The following is a 16,875-nucleotide window of genomic DNA, read 5'->3' as shown; positions in this document are numbered from 1 at the left end:
TAATAGAGAGTATACTAAGACCACAAATATTATGAAAATGTTATTTCTCTAACTTAAATGTTTCATATTTTAAAAGCATGCTTGTTATAAAGTTTGTGAAAGTATCGAAATTTCATAATTAAAACTGTTTTATTTAAATCAGAATTAAAATTAGCTTAATTCTTATTCAGATTGTTGCCAATGGAAGATAGGAGAAATAAGGAGTTCATTTTAAGGGGCCTCTGATGACTTGGTACACAACTGGACATGAGTCTACACCAGCTGAATTTTATCCAAAATAAAAATGTTTGTTTAGATTCTTGCTACGCAGAGTCTGGTCCAACGGCCAGTAACACCAGCATTACTTGGAAGTCTGTTAGAAATGCAGAATCTTGGGCCCTACCACAGGCCACTGCACCAATATCTACATTGTACATGTTGGGTTGCACCCTGCAGGCCTATGAGGCCTGCACTTGCCCAGCTCTAAGACTGAAGAAAGAGCACAGAGTCAGCAACAGAGACATCAGTGGTTTAATGGATGGGGGATCTTAATGTCTGAAGCAAGGTCCTGGAGCAACACCCCACGGTGTGCAGTGGATGGGGGGCAGGACATGGTGGTGGTCTTTGCTCCCAGGGCGAAAGGGAAGATTGCCAGTTATAGGGGGAATTACATCAGGTTGGCTCATTAGTTACCAGGGAAGCTAGCAGAGGGTCATGCCCCTCACCACCCCTTTGATAAGAACAATCACTAGCTGGGGCCTGGGGCAAGTGGGTAGGAAGGCCAGTCATGTGCATAGGGTGTAGGGGAAGCGGGCACTGGTTGGGCAGGGGATGGACAGAGAGCAAGAGAACCGCCATCTTGAGTGGCCTGGCCATACAATACAGCAGCCCCAGATGAGTTGTATGAGTAATAAAGTATGAAAATCACTGGTTCTGATTACTTTTGGTTTGATGGTAATTTTGGTGATTTGGCAAAATAAAAATACAAGAACATACTCAGGTGTTTTTCCCTGCCTTTTTCTATGTTGTCATTTATCACCTTTTTTCCTCTTTTATTCACAAATCCAAGTCCAGAGAGAATTCATCTTTTCTCCATATACAAGTCAATGTACCATGAAGTATGCAATAAAATGATTCATTCCGAAGGGTAATGATTGATAATACTCACTTTGTCATAAGTGTGTTGGAAAAGGGCCTGTATATTTGTGTTGCATCCCAATAACAAGACACTACACACACGTGCACACACACAAACACAGAAATATTATATCCTCCATGATGGAATTAAAACTGACAATTTTCATTTCATTACCCAGAGTGAAGAACAGCCCTTGAGTAGAATTATTTGGAAAATGCACAATAGAGTATATTAGTAACTGGCCAGAATATTATGCTAGCCATGTGGGACCCCTGGTTTATAACTAAGAAAAATTAAAAGTAAAATGTTTGGTTTTTTATGTTGTATGGTTGTCTACCTACCCACACACATAAGACCAATTTTGGTGGTGTACCTTTATAGTATAAGGTGAAGTTAAATGTTTTATTTGAGATCAACACACTTATTCTGGACATGTGAATATTATTTAATCACTAAGGTGATGTAGAGGAACAATATTGCACATCTGCATAGTGCATATCCTGGGTAATCTTGTGTGCTACAAACCACGATCAGCGAGAGATAAACGGAGATAATATTTTGAATTTTTTTCTAACTCAATCACTCACTGGGCAAAGACCAGAAAATGAATAATCACTTTAGGATACATTTCAGTCTAAACAATTGCAGCAATGCCATATTTGTCTGGCAGATGACTCTTTACCATGCAGGTAAATGTGTAATTAACTAAAAATTAACCTTTAAAAACAAAACAATATTTATACAAACTATTTTTTTATTGAAGTATAGTTGATTTATAATGTTATGTTAGTGTCTGGGGCACAGCAAAGTGATTCAGTTATACGTGTATATATTCTTTTTCATATTCTTTTCCATTATGATTTATTACAGGATATTGAATATAGTTTCCTGTGCTATACAGGAGGACCTTGTTGTTTATCCATCCTATATATAATACTTTGCTTCTACTAACCCCAAACTCCCAATCCAACCCTCCCCCACTCCTCCTCCACCTTGGCAACTACAAGTCTGTCCTCTATGTCTGTGAGTCTGTATACAAACTATTCGTGAAATGTTTTATGACATCCACTGCATTAATAAATAGAATTTACAATATCAAGTTTAACACATCAGACTGTGAGACATGTGAGACTAGTAACAATTTTTCATTTTTGGTCTGGTTCCCTTGTTAATCCTTTGGATATAAAATCAACACTTTTACTTGAAATTCAGTCATCATGTTTAACATCACTTCCCGTATTATAAGAAAAGTACAGGAGGCCCTTGAGCAGAAAGGAGCAAAGAACTTGGCCTGATTTTAGGCAATGCCTCCAGGCTCTCATTGCTAATTCTTTCATATCCACATTCCGAGTTAGCTACAGCTTTTCAGAATTCCTCTACAGCCCTGATATTCCTATTGCTTAAATGAAATGGAATAATGTTTTAAAAAATGATTTATTATGTCAATGTATGAGTCAAGATTTTATGGTCTGGTATTTACTGTTAAATGAGACTCCTAGTGTTGCTGCAGTAAATCACCACAGACTTAGTTGTTTAAAACAATGGAAATTTATTTCCTCACAGTTCTCCACACCAGAAGCCTGAACTCGAGGTGCAGGAAGGCCATGCTCCCTCTGAAGATGCTAGGGGAGAATCCTTCCTCACATCATCCAGATTCTGGTGGCTCCTGGAGCCCCCTGGTGGGCAGCAGTAAAACGACAATCTTCCCTGTGTGTCTCTGGGTGTCCTTTTCTGTCTCTTGTAAGGACACACTCATTGGATTTAGGGTTCACTTTAATCTCATTTTGATTCTTACCTTAATTACATCTGCAGATATCCTATTTCCAAATAAGGTTTCTGAGCCTCTGGGTGGACGTGGATATTTGGGGGACACCATTCACCCAACACAAATTATTTCACATATGGTTTACAGCTATTTTATTAGACATTGAATAGAAACCAAAAGGTCAGATTACTGGTGTATGACTCTAAATTGAAAAATCTAGTGAGTTGACTACATAATTTTAATCATCATCTCTACTAGAAGCATTGAACAACACTATGTAATAGATCAAATTTCTTTTGGAGACACAAATCTTCAACAAAATTGTATTCAGCGATTCATTAATTTCCTGGCACTCTCTTTCACATCTTTGTTCCTGAAGCTGTAGATCAAAGGGTTCAGCATGGGAATCACCACTGTATAAAATACAGAACCTACTTTGACTATGAGCCATGAGTTTTTGGTGCTGGCTACACAATAAAGGAAAAGGACAGTCCCATGGAGAATGGTGATGGCAGTCAGATGGGAGGCACAGGTGGAGAAGGCTTTTTGGCGCCCACCAGCAGAAGACATTTTTATGATAGTGACAAAAATGGACATATACGTAGTGAGGGTAATTACCAAGCTGCTCACCTCATTGAATATGGCGATGACAAAACAAAGCGCTTGGCTGATGTAGGGATCTGAACAGGAGACGAAGACAATGACAGTGCTCACAGACAAAATTATTTGTGATGTTAGACCCACAGAAGGATAATGCCAGTAGAAAATAGGTGAGTGTCAAGGAAGAGACTACACCCCACGTGTAGGGCCCAGCCACTAACGATACACAGAGCTCTAGGGACGTGACCTACTGTGTAGAGTAGAGGCTTACAAACTGCCACTAATCGCTCATAGGCCATCACTGACAAATGAATGTTTCTGCACTGCAACTATACAAGCTAAGAAGAATTGCATGATGCATCCTGGGAAAGAGATGGTTCTGTCTCGCACAACCAAGTTCTCCAAGAGTTTGGGTGGAAAAACTGGGAGAAATGAAGGGTGGGAGAAAGAGAGAGAGAGAGAGAGATTTGGAAGTGGAATCTGATGCCAATGAACAAAATGTAGGGCTTATGTATGTGTCCATGGCCTTGGGGATTTAGACCCCAATTTAGACCCCAGAGAATATTTACTGAACTATTTCTTTTTATGTCACAAACTCAGAAATTAGCTTGAATGTTTTTCTATGTGGAAATTTACAAGAAGGTAGTTTCTTCTAAATCACTGGAGACAGCGCCTCATCTAGCCTACCCCCATGAATTTCTTTTTAAAAATTAATTACAGAAAAATATACGAACTGAACTAGAAAATATGGTGACTACAGTAAAACCCAAAGTGAAAGATAAATCAGCTAAAATGCAACTATTCAGAGATAACTGCTATTACATTTACTGTGTGATTTTTTTTTTGTCCTTTTCTGTGTATAAAGCACATGTGCTTTGAGGTGTATAAACAACATAACTTGGATTCTGGTTTTATTGCTTAACATAAGTATTATTATTTTCAGAAACAGTGATGTACTTTATTGAAACTAAATTGTGTTTTCTTCTAAATATGCCCAATCCATACTTCCAAGCTTATATTAATACAGTTAAATAATATAATCTCTTAAAAGTGACAAATGCATTTTGGAAACATGTTTAAGTCTCTAAAACCACTGGGTGTCAACCAATCCACTGGTTCCGCTAAACCAAAATACCACCCAATTAGATCCACTTGTGCTTTCTAGGCCCATGACAACCTGACTAACCCTTGCCAGACTTTAAGGAAGCCATAGCACAAAAGAGGCAGTTTCTCACCAGGCATAGAATTATTTGTTGTACATAACATGGCCTTGATCCAGAATCCCACGGGTCTGCATGGTTATTCTTTCAATGGGATAGGCTTGAGTTCCACAGTGCATCTTCTCTCCATCACCGACACCTGGACCAGCTCTGGAGCCAATTTCTGCACCCAAATCACCCAAATCTAGCAAACTTCTTGTATATTAATTTTCTTTGCTGCACAACCAACTTAGAGGGTTAAACGCATACACGTTTTTATATCGGTTTCTGCAGCATAGTAGTTTGGGCCTTGTATAGGAAGAAGTGTTTGCATAACTTCATAAGATAGTGCTAAACTGTTTTCAAAGTCATTTAACCTTTCACTCTCCTCTGAAATGCATAAACATTCAACTTGCTCCACATCTTCACCAATATTTGAAACTCGTTCATTTTAGCTTTGCTAATGGGAGTGCAGAAGTATCTCATTGTGATTTTAGTTTTAGTTTTAATGAGAATTTCATTGATGACTAATTATGCTTAGTATCTTTTCATGTGTTTACAGATGATTTGTATATTTTGTTTTGTCAAATGTCTGCTCAAATATTTCACCAACTCTTTAACTAGATCATTTTTCTTCTTGTTTTGAGTATGAAGAGTTTTCTATATATTCTGCACACAAATCCTTTATCAAACAAATATATTGCAAATATTTACTCACAATCTGTGGCTTATATTTTCATTTTATTAATGATAAGTTTATTAATAAATTTTGAAAGATATTTTTTCTGTTTCATGCTAAAATTTTTTAGTTTTAATTTTTATGTTTACATCTATGATCCATTTCATTTCGTTCATGTTAATGGTTGTATATGTTATGAAGTAAAAGTAAAGGCTCATTTATCCATATGGATAGCCAGTTATCTCAACATTGTTTGTTGAAAATTATCATTTCTCTATTGAATTATAATGGCATGTTTTTTGAAATTTAAATGGCCAGAGTTGCTTGAGTCCATTTTGGGACCCTCTTATTCTAATATCCCACTGCCTTGATTACACACACAGACAAAAAAAAACTTTTGGAATAAAATAAGGATATGAATTTAGGGAAAGCAGAACAATACTTTAGTTAATTTTGTTTGCTAGTCAGCAGGCTATATGTTTCATGAATAAAAATTAACTTCCACCATTTATTATACAATGATTAGCAAAGGATTCATTACAAGCTACAGTAAACTGAAACATTTGTTAAAGCAATCTCTGGAGTATGAGTTTCCTGATTACAATTCTAGGGACTCATCTGAGACCCTCTCATATCTGATGAGTTGGGAATCAGTTTTACTTTGGAAACACACATATAAAATTATACTGTATATGGTAAAGCATTTAAAAATAATTTACAAAACTTTACAAAAGACAGTCAAATAATTTCTCTTCCAGTTTGCTTTACATGTTGTTTACAGCTATTTCACTAAATGTTAATGGCAACAATCAATAATCAACAATCAATAAAATGTTGTGCTGCCATAGGTATATTAATTAAAAGCCTATTGATTAAAAGATTTGAATCATCAATTGCACTACAAGAGCTGAACAATCTGTAGTGCAGTAAATCAGTTTTTCAGAAATAAAATAATGAATCTAAAAATACTATATGGAGTGATAAAGCAAAACTAATTTTCTGAATGTGTTTTTTACATCTTTATTCCTCAGGCTGTAGATCAAGGGGTTCAGCATGGGAATCACCACTGTGTAAAACACAGAAGTCACTTTAACTGTGAGCCAAGAAGTTTTAGGATTAGGGATACAGTTAAGGAAAAGGATGGTTCCATGGAAAATGGTGATGGCTGTCAGGTGGGAGGCACAGGTGGAGAAGGTTTTCCGGCACCTGCCTGAAGAAGGCGTCCTCATAAAAGTGACAAAAATGAGTATATAGGACATCAGAATAGCCACCAGCCTGCTCACCTCATTAATATGGCAATAATAAAACATAGCATCTGGCTGATATAGGGGTCTGAGCAGGAGACAGAAACAGAGGGGTCACAGATAAAATTATTTATGATGCTAGACTCACAATAGGATAATGCATGAAGAAAATATGTGAGTGTCAGGGAACACACTATATCCCATGAGTAAGACCCAGCCACCAACAGAGCACAAAGCTTCTGAGACATAACAGTGTTATAGAGCAAGAGGTTACAGACTGCCACAAAACAGTCCTAGGCTATTGCTGCTAACATGAAAGGTTCTGTTACTCCAAGTATGCAAGCAAAACAAAATTGCATAATGCAACCAGAGAAAGAGATGGTTCTGTCCTCCACAATCAAGTTCTCCAACAATTTAGGTGTCACTACAGTAGAATAACAGAAATTGACAAAGGACAAGTGACTAATGAAAAAGTACATGATCAAGTGGAGTTTTGAATTGATCTTGATGATTATCAAGATCATGCCCAAATTCCCCACCATGGTGACTGTGTAGATAGACAAGAAAACCAGGAAGAGTGGAACCTGGGGTTCTGGATATTCTGAAAAACCCAGGAGAATAAATGTGGGTATGATACTCTGATTTCCTTCTGATCACATCATGATTCCTGTTGAATAAAGAACCAAAAGTTATTCCCCAAAAGTAGAAATGAATAGAAAAGAGAAATAAAGAAGACAGAAGCTTCATATGTCTCTGTAGAGTTGATATAGATTCCCCAGGTATGGTCCTCAAACCAGCAGCAGCAGGAGCACCTGAGAATTTGTTTAGGATGCAAATTATCTGGCCCCATCTCCAACTTCCTGAATCAAAACCTCTAGAATGGAGCCTGCAATTTGTGATTTAACCAGCCCTCCAGGTGATTTTTGATACATGCTAAATTATGACAACCACTAAAATAGACTCATCCTATTGTTTAAAATTTAGCCCTTGTTAGTATTTTTAATATAGAACTGAAATATAAATTTCGAGCACAAAAGAAATTGTAAAACAGAAGCAAGAGAGGTAAAATAGAAGCAGAGTACCTTGTTATGGTTCTAAGAATTATGCTAAGGATCAAGGAGATCACATGACATGCAAATAGTGCCACATACATCTTAGTATTAATTGTTTTTACATTTTTGATTTTTAGGCATAATAAAAATTAAGCACCCATAGCATTTATGAGTTGGAATAAATCTTAAATTGTAGCTAGTTTATACCTTCCTTAATTTTAGTGCTTAAAATTTTATTACAGAATCTTATTCATAAAATGATCATGTAGGAACCATAAAAACCTCCATTAATGGTACACTGCCTCCTGGGGTAAGTGGGTCTTATTTATTGATATTTGCTTAACCTTTATTATTCTATTAATTAAAGTTAATTAATTAAATTGTATTAATTGTTAATGTGCTTTTAGGTCATCTATTCTGAAATATATTTTAAAATTATAAATATGTGATTAAATATAATATACAATAAAAAATATAGTTTTTTGGGAAACAGAAGTGTATTATATTCACCAATAATAATTTCATACAAAATATGTGCTAAGATACAATGAAAATTACACATTTTCTCAACCAGTAAGAAGCAAGCTCTCTGTTATGATGAGGCAAACTTGGGAAAGATAGAGAAGTGAGAGCAGTAAGACCATAAAATGAATGACCCCAAGTTATAGACATAAAGCTGCAGCAAAATTAGATGGATGATCTGTTCTGTCTTCTTAGCTTTGTCTGGATCAAGTTTCAGGCTCCAGACTCAGCTCCATGAATGCCTATTGACATGAACTACAAACAACCCTAGACATAAAACATGTGTGATCAGCATATTCTTTCTAATAGCCAGTGAGACTGGGCAGATACAATGCAAATATCCATTATGGTTCAGACTAAATTAATAACAAAAGATACTCAGAAACTGACTTGGTGTTTAACTCTAGCAATTTCAAATGATTTGGAGAAAATCAGTGGATTAGGATTAGGTTTGTACTCAAATTGAAACTAGGCCTATGGAATTTCAATATCAACAAATATGCTATGAATCTTTTGCAACTTCCCCATTGCTCACTGCTGCCAGTTTCTGTAATATAAAATTTAATTATTAGAAACACTTCATGCCCTGTTAGTGAAAATTAAAATGTCTCTGATCATAGAAAGGGGCCATCTATAGTGTTTGGAATAATCTATATGAGCTCCATCTTTTCCATGTAAATTGAAGGATACCAAAAGAGACATGAATTGACCTGAAACCAGAAGTTCTTGATTAATTTACTGAGGATTTCCTTTTATGATTAATGAACCTCATGTATATTTCTTCTCAGTAATCAAACATTCTTTAAGATATCAACAGGCTTTAGGCTTGCAACGAAAGTGGTAGTATATTTCAATGAGTATGCCAATAAAATGGCATTTTATTTCCAGGACATAAGAAATATTAAAGAATACAAAGAAAAAGCCAGAAGTTGAATTCACAGTCTAAACTCTGCCAAACTCTGGCTCTTGTATTTCCCTCCATGACAATGAAGTTATAAAGTACAGAGAATTATAATTGGAGTATTATTCATTGGACCACAAACCCATGTAATAGGGACATACATATTGATAATTACATTAAATGTAAATGGATTAAATGCCCCAACCAAAAGACACAGACTGCCTGAAGGGATACAAAAGCGAGACCCGTGTATATGCTGTCTACAAGAGACCCACTTCAGAGCTAGGGACACATACAGATTGAAAGTGAGGGGATGGAAAAAGATATAATAATTGATATTTATAGGACATTCCATCTGAAAACAACAGAATACACTTTCTTCTCAAGTGCTCATGGAACATTCTCCAGGATAGATCATATCTTGGGTCACAAATCAAGCCTTGGTAAATTTAAGAAAATTGAAGTCGTATCAGGTATCTTTTCTGACCACAATGGTGTGAGACTAGATATCAATTACAGGGGAAAAAATCTGTAAAAAATACAAACACATGCAGGCTTAACAATAAGCTACTAAATAACTGAGAGATCACTGAGGAAATCAAAGAGGAAATCAAAATATACCTAGAAATAAATGACAATGAAAACACAATGATCCAAAACCTATGGGATGCAGCAAAAGCAGTTCTAAGAGGGAAGTTTATAGGAATACAATCCTACCTCAAGAAACAAGAAAAATCCCAAATACACAACCTAACCTTACACCTAAAGCAACTAGAGAAAGAAGAACAAAAAACATCCAAAGTTAGGAGAAGGAAGGAAATCATAAAAATCACATCAGAAATAAATGAAAAAGAAATGAAGGAAACAATAGCAAAGATCAATAAAACTAAAGTTGGTTCTCTGAGAAGATAAACAAAATTGATAAACCAATAGCCAGATTCATCTAGAAAAAAAGGGAGAAGACTCAAAAAAACAGAATTAGAAATGAAAAAGAAGTAACAACTGACACTGCAGAAATACAAAGTATCATAAGAGACTACTACAAGCAAATACATGCCAATAAAACGGACAACCTGGAAGAAATGGACAAACTCCTAGAAAAGTACAACTTTCCAAGACTGAACCAGGAAGAAATAGAAAATATGAACAGAACAATGACAAACACTGAAATTGAAACTGTGATTAAAAATCTTCCAACAAACAAAAGCCCAGGACCAGACGGCTTCACAGGTTAATTCTATCAAAACTTTATAGAAGAGCTAACACCTATCCTTCTCAAACTCTTCCAAAATACAGCAGAGGGAGGAAAACTCCCAAACTCATTCTATGAGGCCACCATCACCCTGATACTAAAACCAGACAAAGATGTCACAAAAAAAGAAAACTACAGGCCAATATCACTGATGAATACAGATGCAAAAATCCTCTACAAAATGCTAGCAAAAAGAATCCAACAGCACATTAAAAGGACCATACACCAGGATCAAGTGGGGTTTATCCCAGGAATGCAAGGATTCTTCAATATATGCAAATCAATCAAGGTGACACACCATATTAACAAACTGAGGGATAAAAACCATATGATAATCTCAATAGATAGAAAAAGCTTTCGACAAAATCAACACCCATTTATGATAAAGACTCTCTGAAAAGTAGACATAGAGGGAACTTACCTCAACATAATAAAGGCCATATATGATAAACCCACTGCCAACATCATTCACAATGGTGAAAAACTGAAACCATTTCCTCTAAGATCAGGAACAAGACAAGGCTGCCCACTCTTACCGCTATTATTCAACATAGTTTTGGAAGTTTTAGCGACAGCAATCGTAGAAGAAAAAGAAATAAAAGGAATCCAAATTGGAAAAGAAGAAGTAAGAAGACAGCCTCTTCAATAAGTGGTGCTGGGAAAACTGGACAGCTACATGTAAAAGAATGAAATTAGAACACTTCCTAACACCATACACAAAAACAAACTCAAAATGGATTAAAGACCTAAACGTAAGACCAGACATTATTAGAGGAAAACATAGGCAGAACACTCTATGACATAAATCACAACAAGATCCTTTTTGACCCACCTCCTAGAGTAAGGGAAATAAAAACAAAAATAAACAAATGGGACCTAATGAAACTTAGAAGCTTTTGCACAGCAAAGGAAACCATAAACAAGGTGAAAAGACAACCCTCAGAATGGGAGAAAATATTTACAAATGAAGCAACTGACAAAGGATTACTCTCCAAAATATACAAGCAGCTCATGCAAATCAATACCACAAAAACAAACCACCCAATCCAAAAATGGGTGGAAGACCTAAATAGACATTTCTCCAAAGAAGACATACAGACAGCCAACAAATGCATGAAAAGATGGTCAACATCACTAATCATTAGAGAAATGCAAATCAAAACCAGAATGAGGTATCACCTCACACCGGTCAGAATGACCATCATCAAAATATCTACAAACTATAAATGCTGGAGAGAGTGTGGAGAAAAGGGAACCCTCTTGCACTGTTGGTGGGAATGTAAATTGATACAGCCACTATGGAGAGCAGTATGAACATTCCTTAAAAAACTAAAAATAGAACTACCATACCACCCAGCAATCCCACTACTGGGCATATACCCTGAGAAAACCGTAATTCAAAAAGAGTCATGTACCACAATGTTCATTGCAGCACTATTTACAATAGTCGGGACATGGAAGCAACCTAAGTATCCATTTAGAGATGGATGGATAAAGAAGATGTGGCACATACGTACAATGGAATATTACTCAGCCATAAAAAGAAAAGAAAATGAGTTATTTGTAGTGAGGTGGATGGACCTAGTGTCTGTCATACAGAGTGAAGTAAGTCAGAAAGAGAAAACCAAATACTGTATGCTAATACATATATATGGAACCTAAAAAAAAGGAAGTGGTTCTGATGAACCTAGGGGAAGGACAGGAATAAAGATGCAGAGGTAGAGAATGGACTTGAGAACACAGGGAGGAGGATGGGTAAGCTGGAACGAAGTGAAAGAGTAGTATTGACATATATACACTACCAAATGTAAAATAGAAAGCTAGTGGGAAGCAGCTGCATAGTACAGGGAGATCAGCTCGATGCTTTGTGACCACCTAGAGGGGTGGGATATGGCGGGTGGGAGGGAGACGCAAGAGGGAGGGGATATGGGGATATATGTATACGTATAGCTGATTCACTTTGTTATACAGCAGAAACTAACACAATATTGCAGAGCAATTATACTCCAATAAAGATGTTAAAAAAAAAAGAGTGCATAGACAAGCCACAATGTAGGAGAACATATTCACAATACATATATCAAAGGACTTTTACTTAGAATGTATAATGAACTACATATTTCATAATAAAATATAAACAACCTAATTTTTAAAATGGACAAAAAAACCTGAATAGGCACTTCGCAAGAAAGAAGAATAGCCAAATGACTAATAACTGAAGTAAAGCAATTCAACTACATTAATAATGAGGAATTTAAATTATAACCAAAATGAAGTACCACTACTCACCCACCAACTTGAAAATATTAAAATGTCTAGTATGACAATATTAAATGTTGGCAAGAATGGGCAATAATTAGAACCCACATACTATATGGGTGGAATGTAAACTAATAGATCTACTTTGGAAAATTGTTTGATGGTATCTAGTAAAAGACAAGGAACAAGCTCCCTTTGATCTAGAACTTTCAGACATAGGGCATATCTCATAGAATGAGTGCTTATGTGCAATGCAGCACATACTTGTACAAGATGTTCATAGCAACAATTCCATTAGAGACAAAAAGAGGAAATAACCAGGAGTGGAATTGCTGGATCGTATGGTAATTCTACTTTTAGTTTTTTGGGGAAACTCCATACTGTTTTCCAGACAGTATGTAATTGGCTGCACCAATTTCCATTCCCACCAACAATATAAAAGTGTTCCATTTTCTCTACATTCCCTCCAGCATTTGTTATTTGTAGACTTTGTAGAGGAAAGTGGTAGGGGCAATTTAGGGGTATTGGATTAAGATATACAAAATACCCTGTATACAATAGATAAGAAACAAGGATATATTGTATAGCACAGGAAACTATACCCATCTTCTTGTAATAACTTTTAATGGAGTATAATCTATTAAAATACTGAATCATTATGCTGTGCCCCTAAAACTATTATAATATTGTATACTTCATTAAAGAAGAGGAAATAGCAAAAGTCCATTAGCAGTAGGATGAATAAGCATATTATCGTATATTTATTTTATGGAACACTTGTCCGCAATAAAAAATGAACTACTCTTACAGTTAATAACTTAAATATTCTTTTAAAACAAAATGCTGAACCAAAGAAGCCAGACATAAGGGAATACACTCTAAGATTTTGTTTATTCAAATTTCAAAAGGAGGCAAAGTTAACTTTTATATTCTCATAACCTATTCTCAGGTTGAAAAGAAAAAGTTCTGAACGCCACAATGGAGTTGGCTCCTAGTGGTGTTAGAGAGGCATAGTGACTAGAAAAGTGCTTATGGAAATGCTGTAAAGTGCTGACAATGTTCTGCCTTTAATTTCTTGGAGAAAGTAACATACAGGATGGTTATTCAGAATTGCTTGTCTACCTGTTTGTCACATTTCATGATTTGAGAGAGAGGAAAAGAAAGGAAGGGAACAGAAAGGAAGGGGAGAAAACATGGAAGGGTAATAATTTACAGATTCTGTAAATTAGGGATGAGGATGTGGGCAGCTTGAGAGCACCGTTATTTAGCCTATTACATTCTGGGAGTGAGACATAAACAGAATTTTATTTCTCTTTTTCTTTCAAACTGAAGGTGATTATTTTAAAAGCACAGTGTGATTTAATAATCACATGCATACATATATATAAATTATCTAATTAATTTTCTCAATAAATTTTATCCTATTATTTGAAGAAAAATTTAATAACCATCAATGAATGTATAAAGCACATTTAAGAAAATAAGTCCTGGGACTTCCCTGGTGGTGCAGTGGTTAAGACTCCTCACTCCCAATGCAAGGGGCCCAGGTTTGATCCCTGGTCAGGGAACAAGATCTCACATACATGCCGCAACTAAGAGTCTGAATCCTGCAACTAAGGAGCTGCATGCAACAACTAAGGAGCCCTCGAGCCATAACTAAGGAGCCGGCAAGCCGCAACTAAGACCAGGTGCAATCAAATAAATAAAAAAACAAAAAAGAAAAGAAAATACCTTTCTCTCCCTCTCTCTCTCTCTCATCTATCTATCTATCATCTATCTATCTCTCTCTATATATGTATATTTCTCTCTTCTCACCCAAAATTACATTGAGTGAGAAAACAGTTTGGTGTTGATTAACTTTCTGTCTCCTTCACATCATTATTTCTAAGACTGTAGATAAGGGGCTTTAGCATAGGGATCACAAGTATGTAAGACACAGTGGCTACTTTAATGAAGAGTCGTGAGGTTTTGGAGGTGGGCACAGAGTAGAGAAAAAGGATGGTCCCATGGAAAATGGTGACGGCAGTCAGGCGGGAAGCACAGGCGGAGAAGGCTTTTTGGAGTCCATCAGCAGAAGACATCTTGATGATTGTGACAATTATGAAAACATAGGAGGTGAGAATAATCAGGAGGCTACATGCCTCATTGAGTGTAGAAATGATGAAACCTGTCATCTGCCTGAAGTAGGGATCAGAACAGAAGGCAGAGATGATGGCAGAATACTGACAGCCAAAGTCACGTATGAGTTTAGAACCACAGAAGGGTAGCTCCAAAAGAGAATATGTGATTGTCAAGGAACATATGCCACCCCATATGTAGGTTCCAGCTACCAGGAGGGTACAGAGCTTAGGAGACACAGCAACTGTGCAGAGCAGGGGGTTACAAACAGCCACAAACCGGTCACAGGCCATCACTGCTAACATGAACATTTCTGTAATCACAAGTGTGCAGGCAAAGAAAAAGTGCATCATGCAACCCACATAGGAGATAGTCCTTATGTCCACAACCAAGATCTCTAATAGTATGTGTGTAAGTACAGAAGAGTAACAGAAATCAACAAAGGAGAGATGGCTGAGAAAAAAGTACATGGGGGTGTGAAGTTTGGGATTGATTCTGATGATTACAATCATACCCAGGTTACCCACCACAGAAACTGTATGGATGGCCAAGAAGACCAAGAAGAACAGCACCTGGAGGTATGGGTATTCTGAGAAGCCCAAGAGGACAAAGGTGACTCCAGCACTCTGGTTTCTCTCATCCATCACTATGGTTCCTGCCGGAGAAAATCAGAGAGTTCATTCTGAGCAACCAAATATGACAGAAATTGGGGGTGTTTTTTTTTCCAGGCTGGGCAGAGGACTGGTCCTGGTGGGTGGAGTCTGGTGTTTCCCAGGAATACAAACGGGGCTCAGTTGGAGCCTGAAGGGTGCATCATGTGTCTTCGTGTGTGTGGGTGAAAGTTTGAGTCCTGATGGAGGGGCGTGGGGAGGATGGACCAGGATGAACTGAGCATCAGGGGTGGCTCAGAGAATGGCTAATGCATTCCAAGAATCTTAAAGATGTAAGAAATAGAGTTCAGTAACTTGTATTCTTTTTCTCAACTGAATTAGATAGATACCATTGCACTGCCACTAGGGTTGCATAGGTGTTTCTCTGCCAAAAATATTGCTGATTTCAGAGTTTCCCACATCAGAATTAAAGTATAACACTTAGTTTAACAACTCACCAGAAGCCAGATATTCTTTATAGATTTATTTACTGAGGTCTTCTTTGGTTTAAATAAGATTCTTGAAAATTATTTCACAAAAACATAACTTTTATAAAAAATGTTGTAACTTGTAATTAGGGTATGGAAACTTCTTCCAAAGTATATTCCCATAAAGTCATCAAGAAAATTAATTTTTCTCATTAAAAAAATCAGAGACAAATAGAGAACCTCTTGAGAGTGAGCCAGACTTGGAAACTAAATTTAGGGATCATGCTGTGTACTTACATCTACTTGAGTGACTTTGGGGAATCACACTCCAGAGAATTTTGACAGGGGTGTTTGCCATGAGCTACAAACAAGACAATTTAAAGAAAATCCTGCATTCCTAGTTTAGAATATAATTTGTTTTAAATCATTAAATCATATAGGAAGGTTGAACATGTGTACCTTCTGATCTTAGAAAAGTAACAGTAGCAATCAACCTATTGTTTGATATATTGTGTACTCACCATGGAAAATATGACTTCCAAAATTCACAAAGAGAAAATCACAAACATAGCCCAATAAACCAGACATAATATAGTTAGTGTGTTATGTTTCATTTCAGTCTTTCCTCTTAGTTTTCTTATTTGGACTTTTTTTTTTTTTTAAGTAGCACTTTCAGTATCACATTGAATATAGATCTGATATTATGGCCTTTGCGTTTAACATTGTATCCCAATGTTTTCCTCTTTTATTAAAAATCATATTGAATATACACTTTTCATTAAGGCAATTGATAGGTTTGCTGAATAATATGGTGTATTAATGTTCTGTTTCATCATAATAAACTGCTGCAAATTCAGTGGTTTAACCAATACCCATTTATTAGTTCACAATTCTGTGTGTGTCTGAAGTCAGGCACAACACACCTGGTCCATCTATTCAAGTTATCCCAAGGCTGAAATCAAGGTGTCATCAGGTTTCTCACCCAGAATTTGGTTCTCTTCCAAGTTCATTCATGTTGTTGGCAGAATTCAGTTCCTTAAAGCTGTAGGAATAAGGTCTTGCTTTCTTGACATCTATCTTGGGGTTATT

The 16,875-nt window shown here is 36.4% G+C and overlaps 2 protein-coding genes and 1 pseudogene across 2 annotated transcripts; all 3 read right to left on the bottom strand.

The window, feature by feature from the left end:
• Positions 1–3,209: 3,209 nt before the first annotated feature.
• Positions 3,210–5,131, bottom strand: LOC137772266 (olfactory receptor 5D13-like; annotated as a pseudogene).
• Positions 5,132–6,328: 1,197 nt separating this feature from the next.
• On the bottom strand, positions 6,329–7,266 carry LOC137772265 (olfactory receptor 5D13-like). The gene is given in 2 exon segments (XM_068556123.1): positions 6,329–6,654; positions 6,657–7,266. Coding segments are annotated over 2 exon segments (936 nt in total).
• A 7,177-nt stretch (positions 7,267–14,443) lies between these two features.
• Positions 14,444–15,389, bottom strand: LOC137771972 (olfactory receptor 1165-like). The gene is given in 2 exon segments (XM_068555792.1): positions 14,444–15,355; positions 15,357–15,389. Coding segments are annotated over 2 exon segments (945 nt in total).
• Between the last annotated feature and the right edge of the window lie 1,486 nt (positions 15,390–16,875).

The sequence above is a fragment of the Eschrichtius robustus genome, chromosome 11 (assembly GCF_028021215.1).
Source record: "Eschrichtius robustus isolate mEscRob2 chromosome 11, mEscRob2.pri, whole genome shotgun sequence".
Taxonomy (NCBI): domain Eukaryota; kingdom Metazoa; phylum Chordata; class Mammalia; order Artiodactyla; family Eschrichtiidae; genus Eschrichtius; species Eschrichtius robustus.
This window is presented reverse-complemented; position numbering and strand designations above follow the sequence as displayed.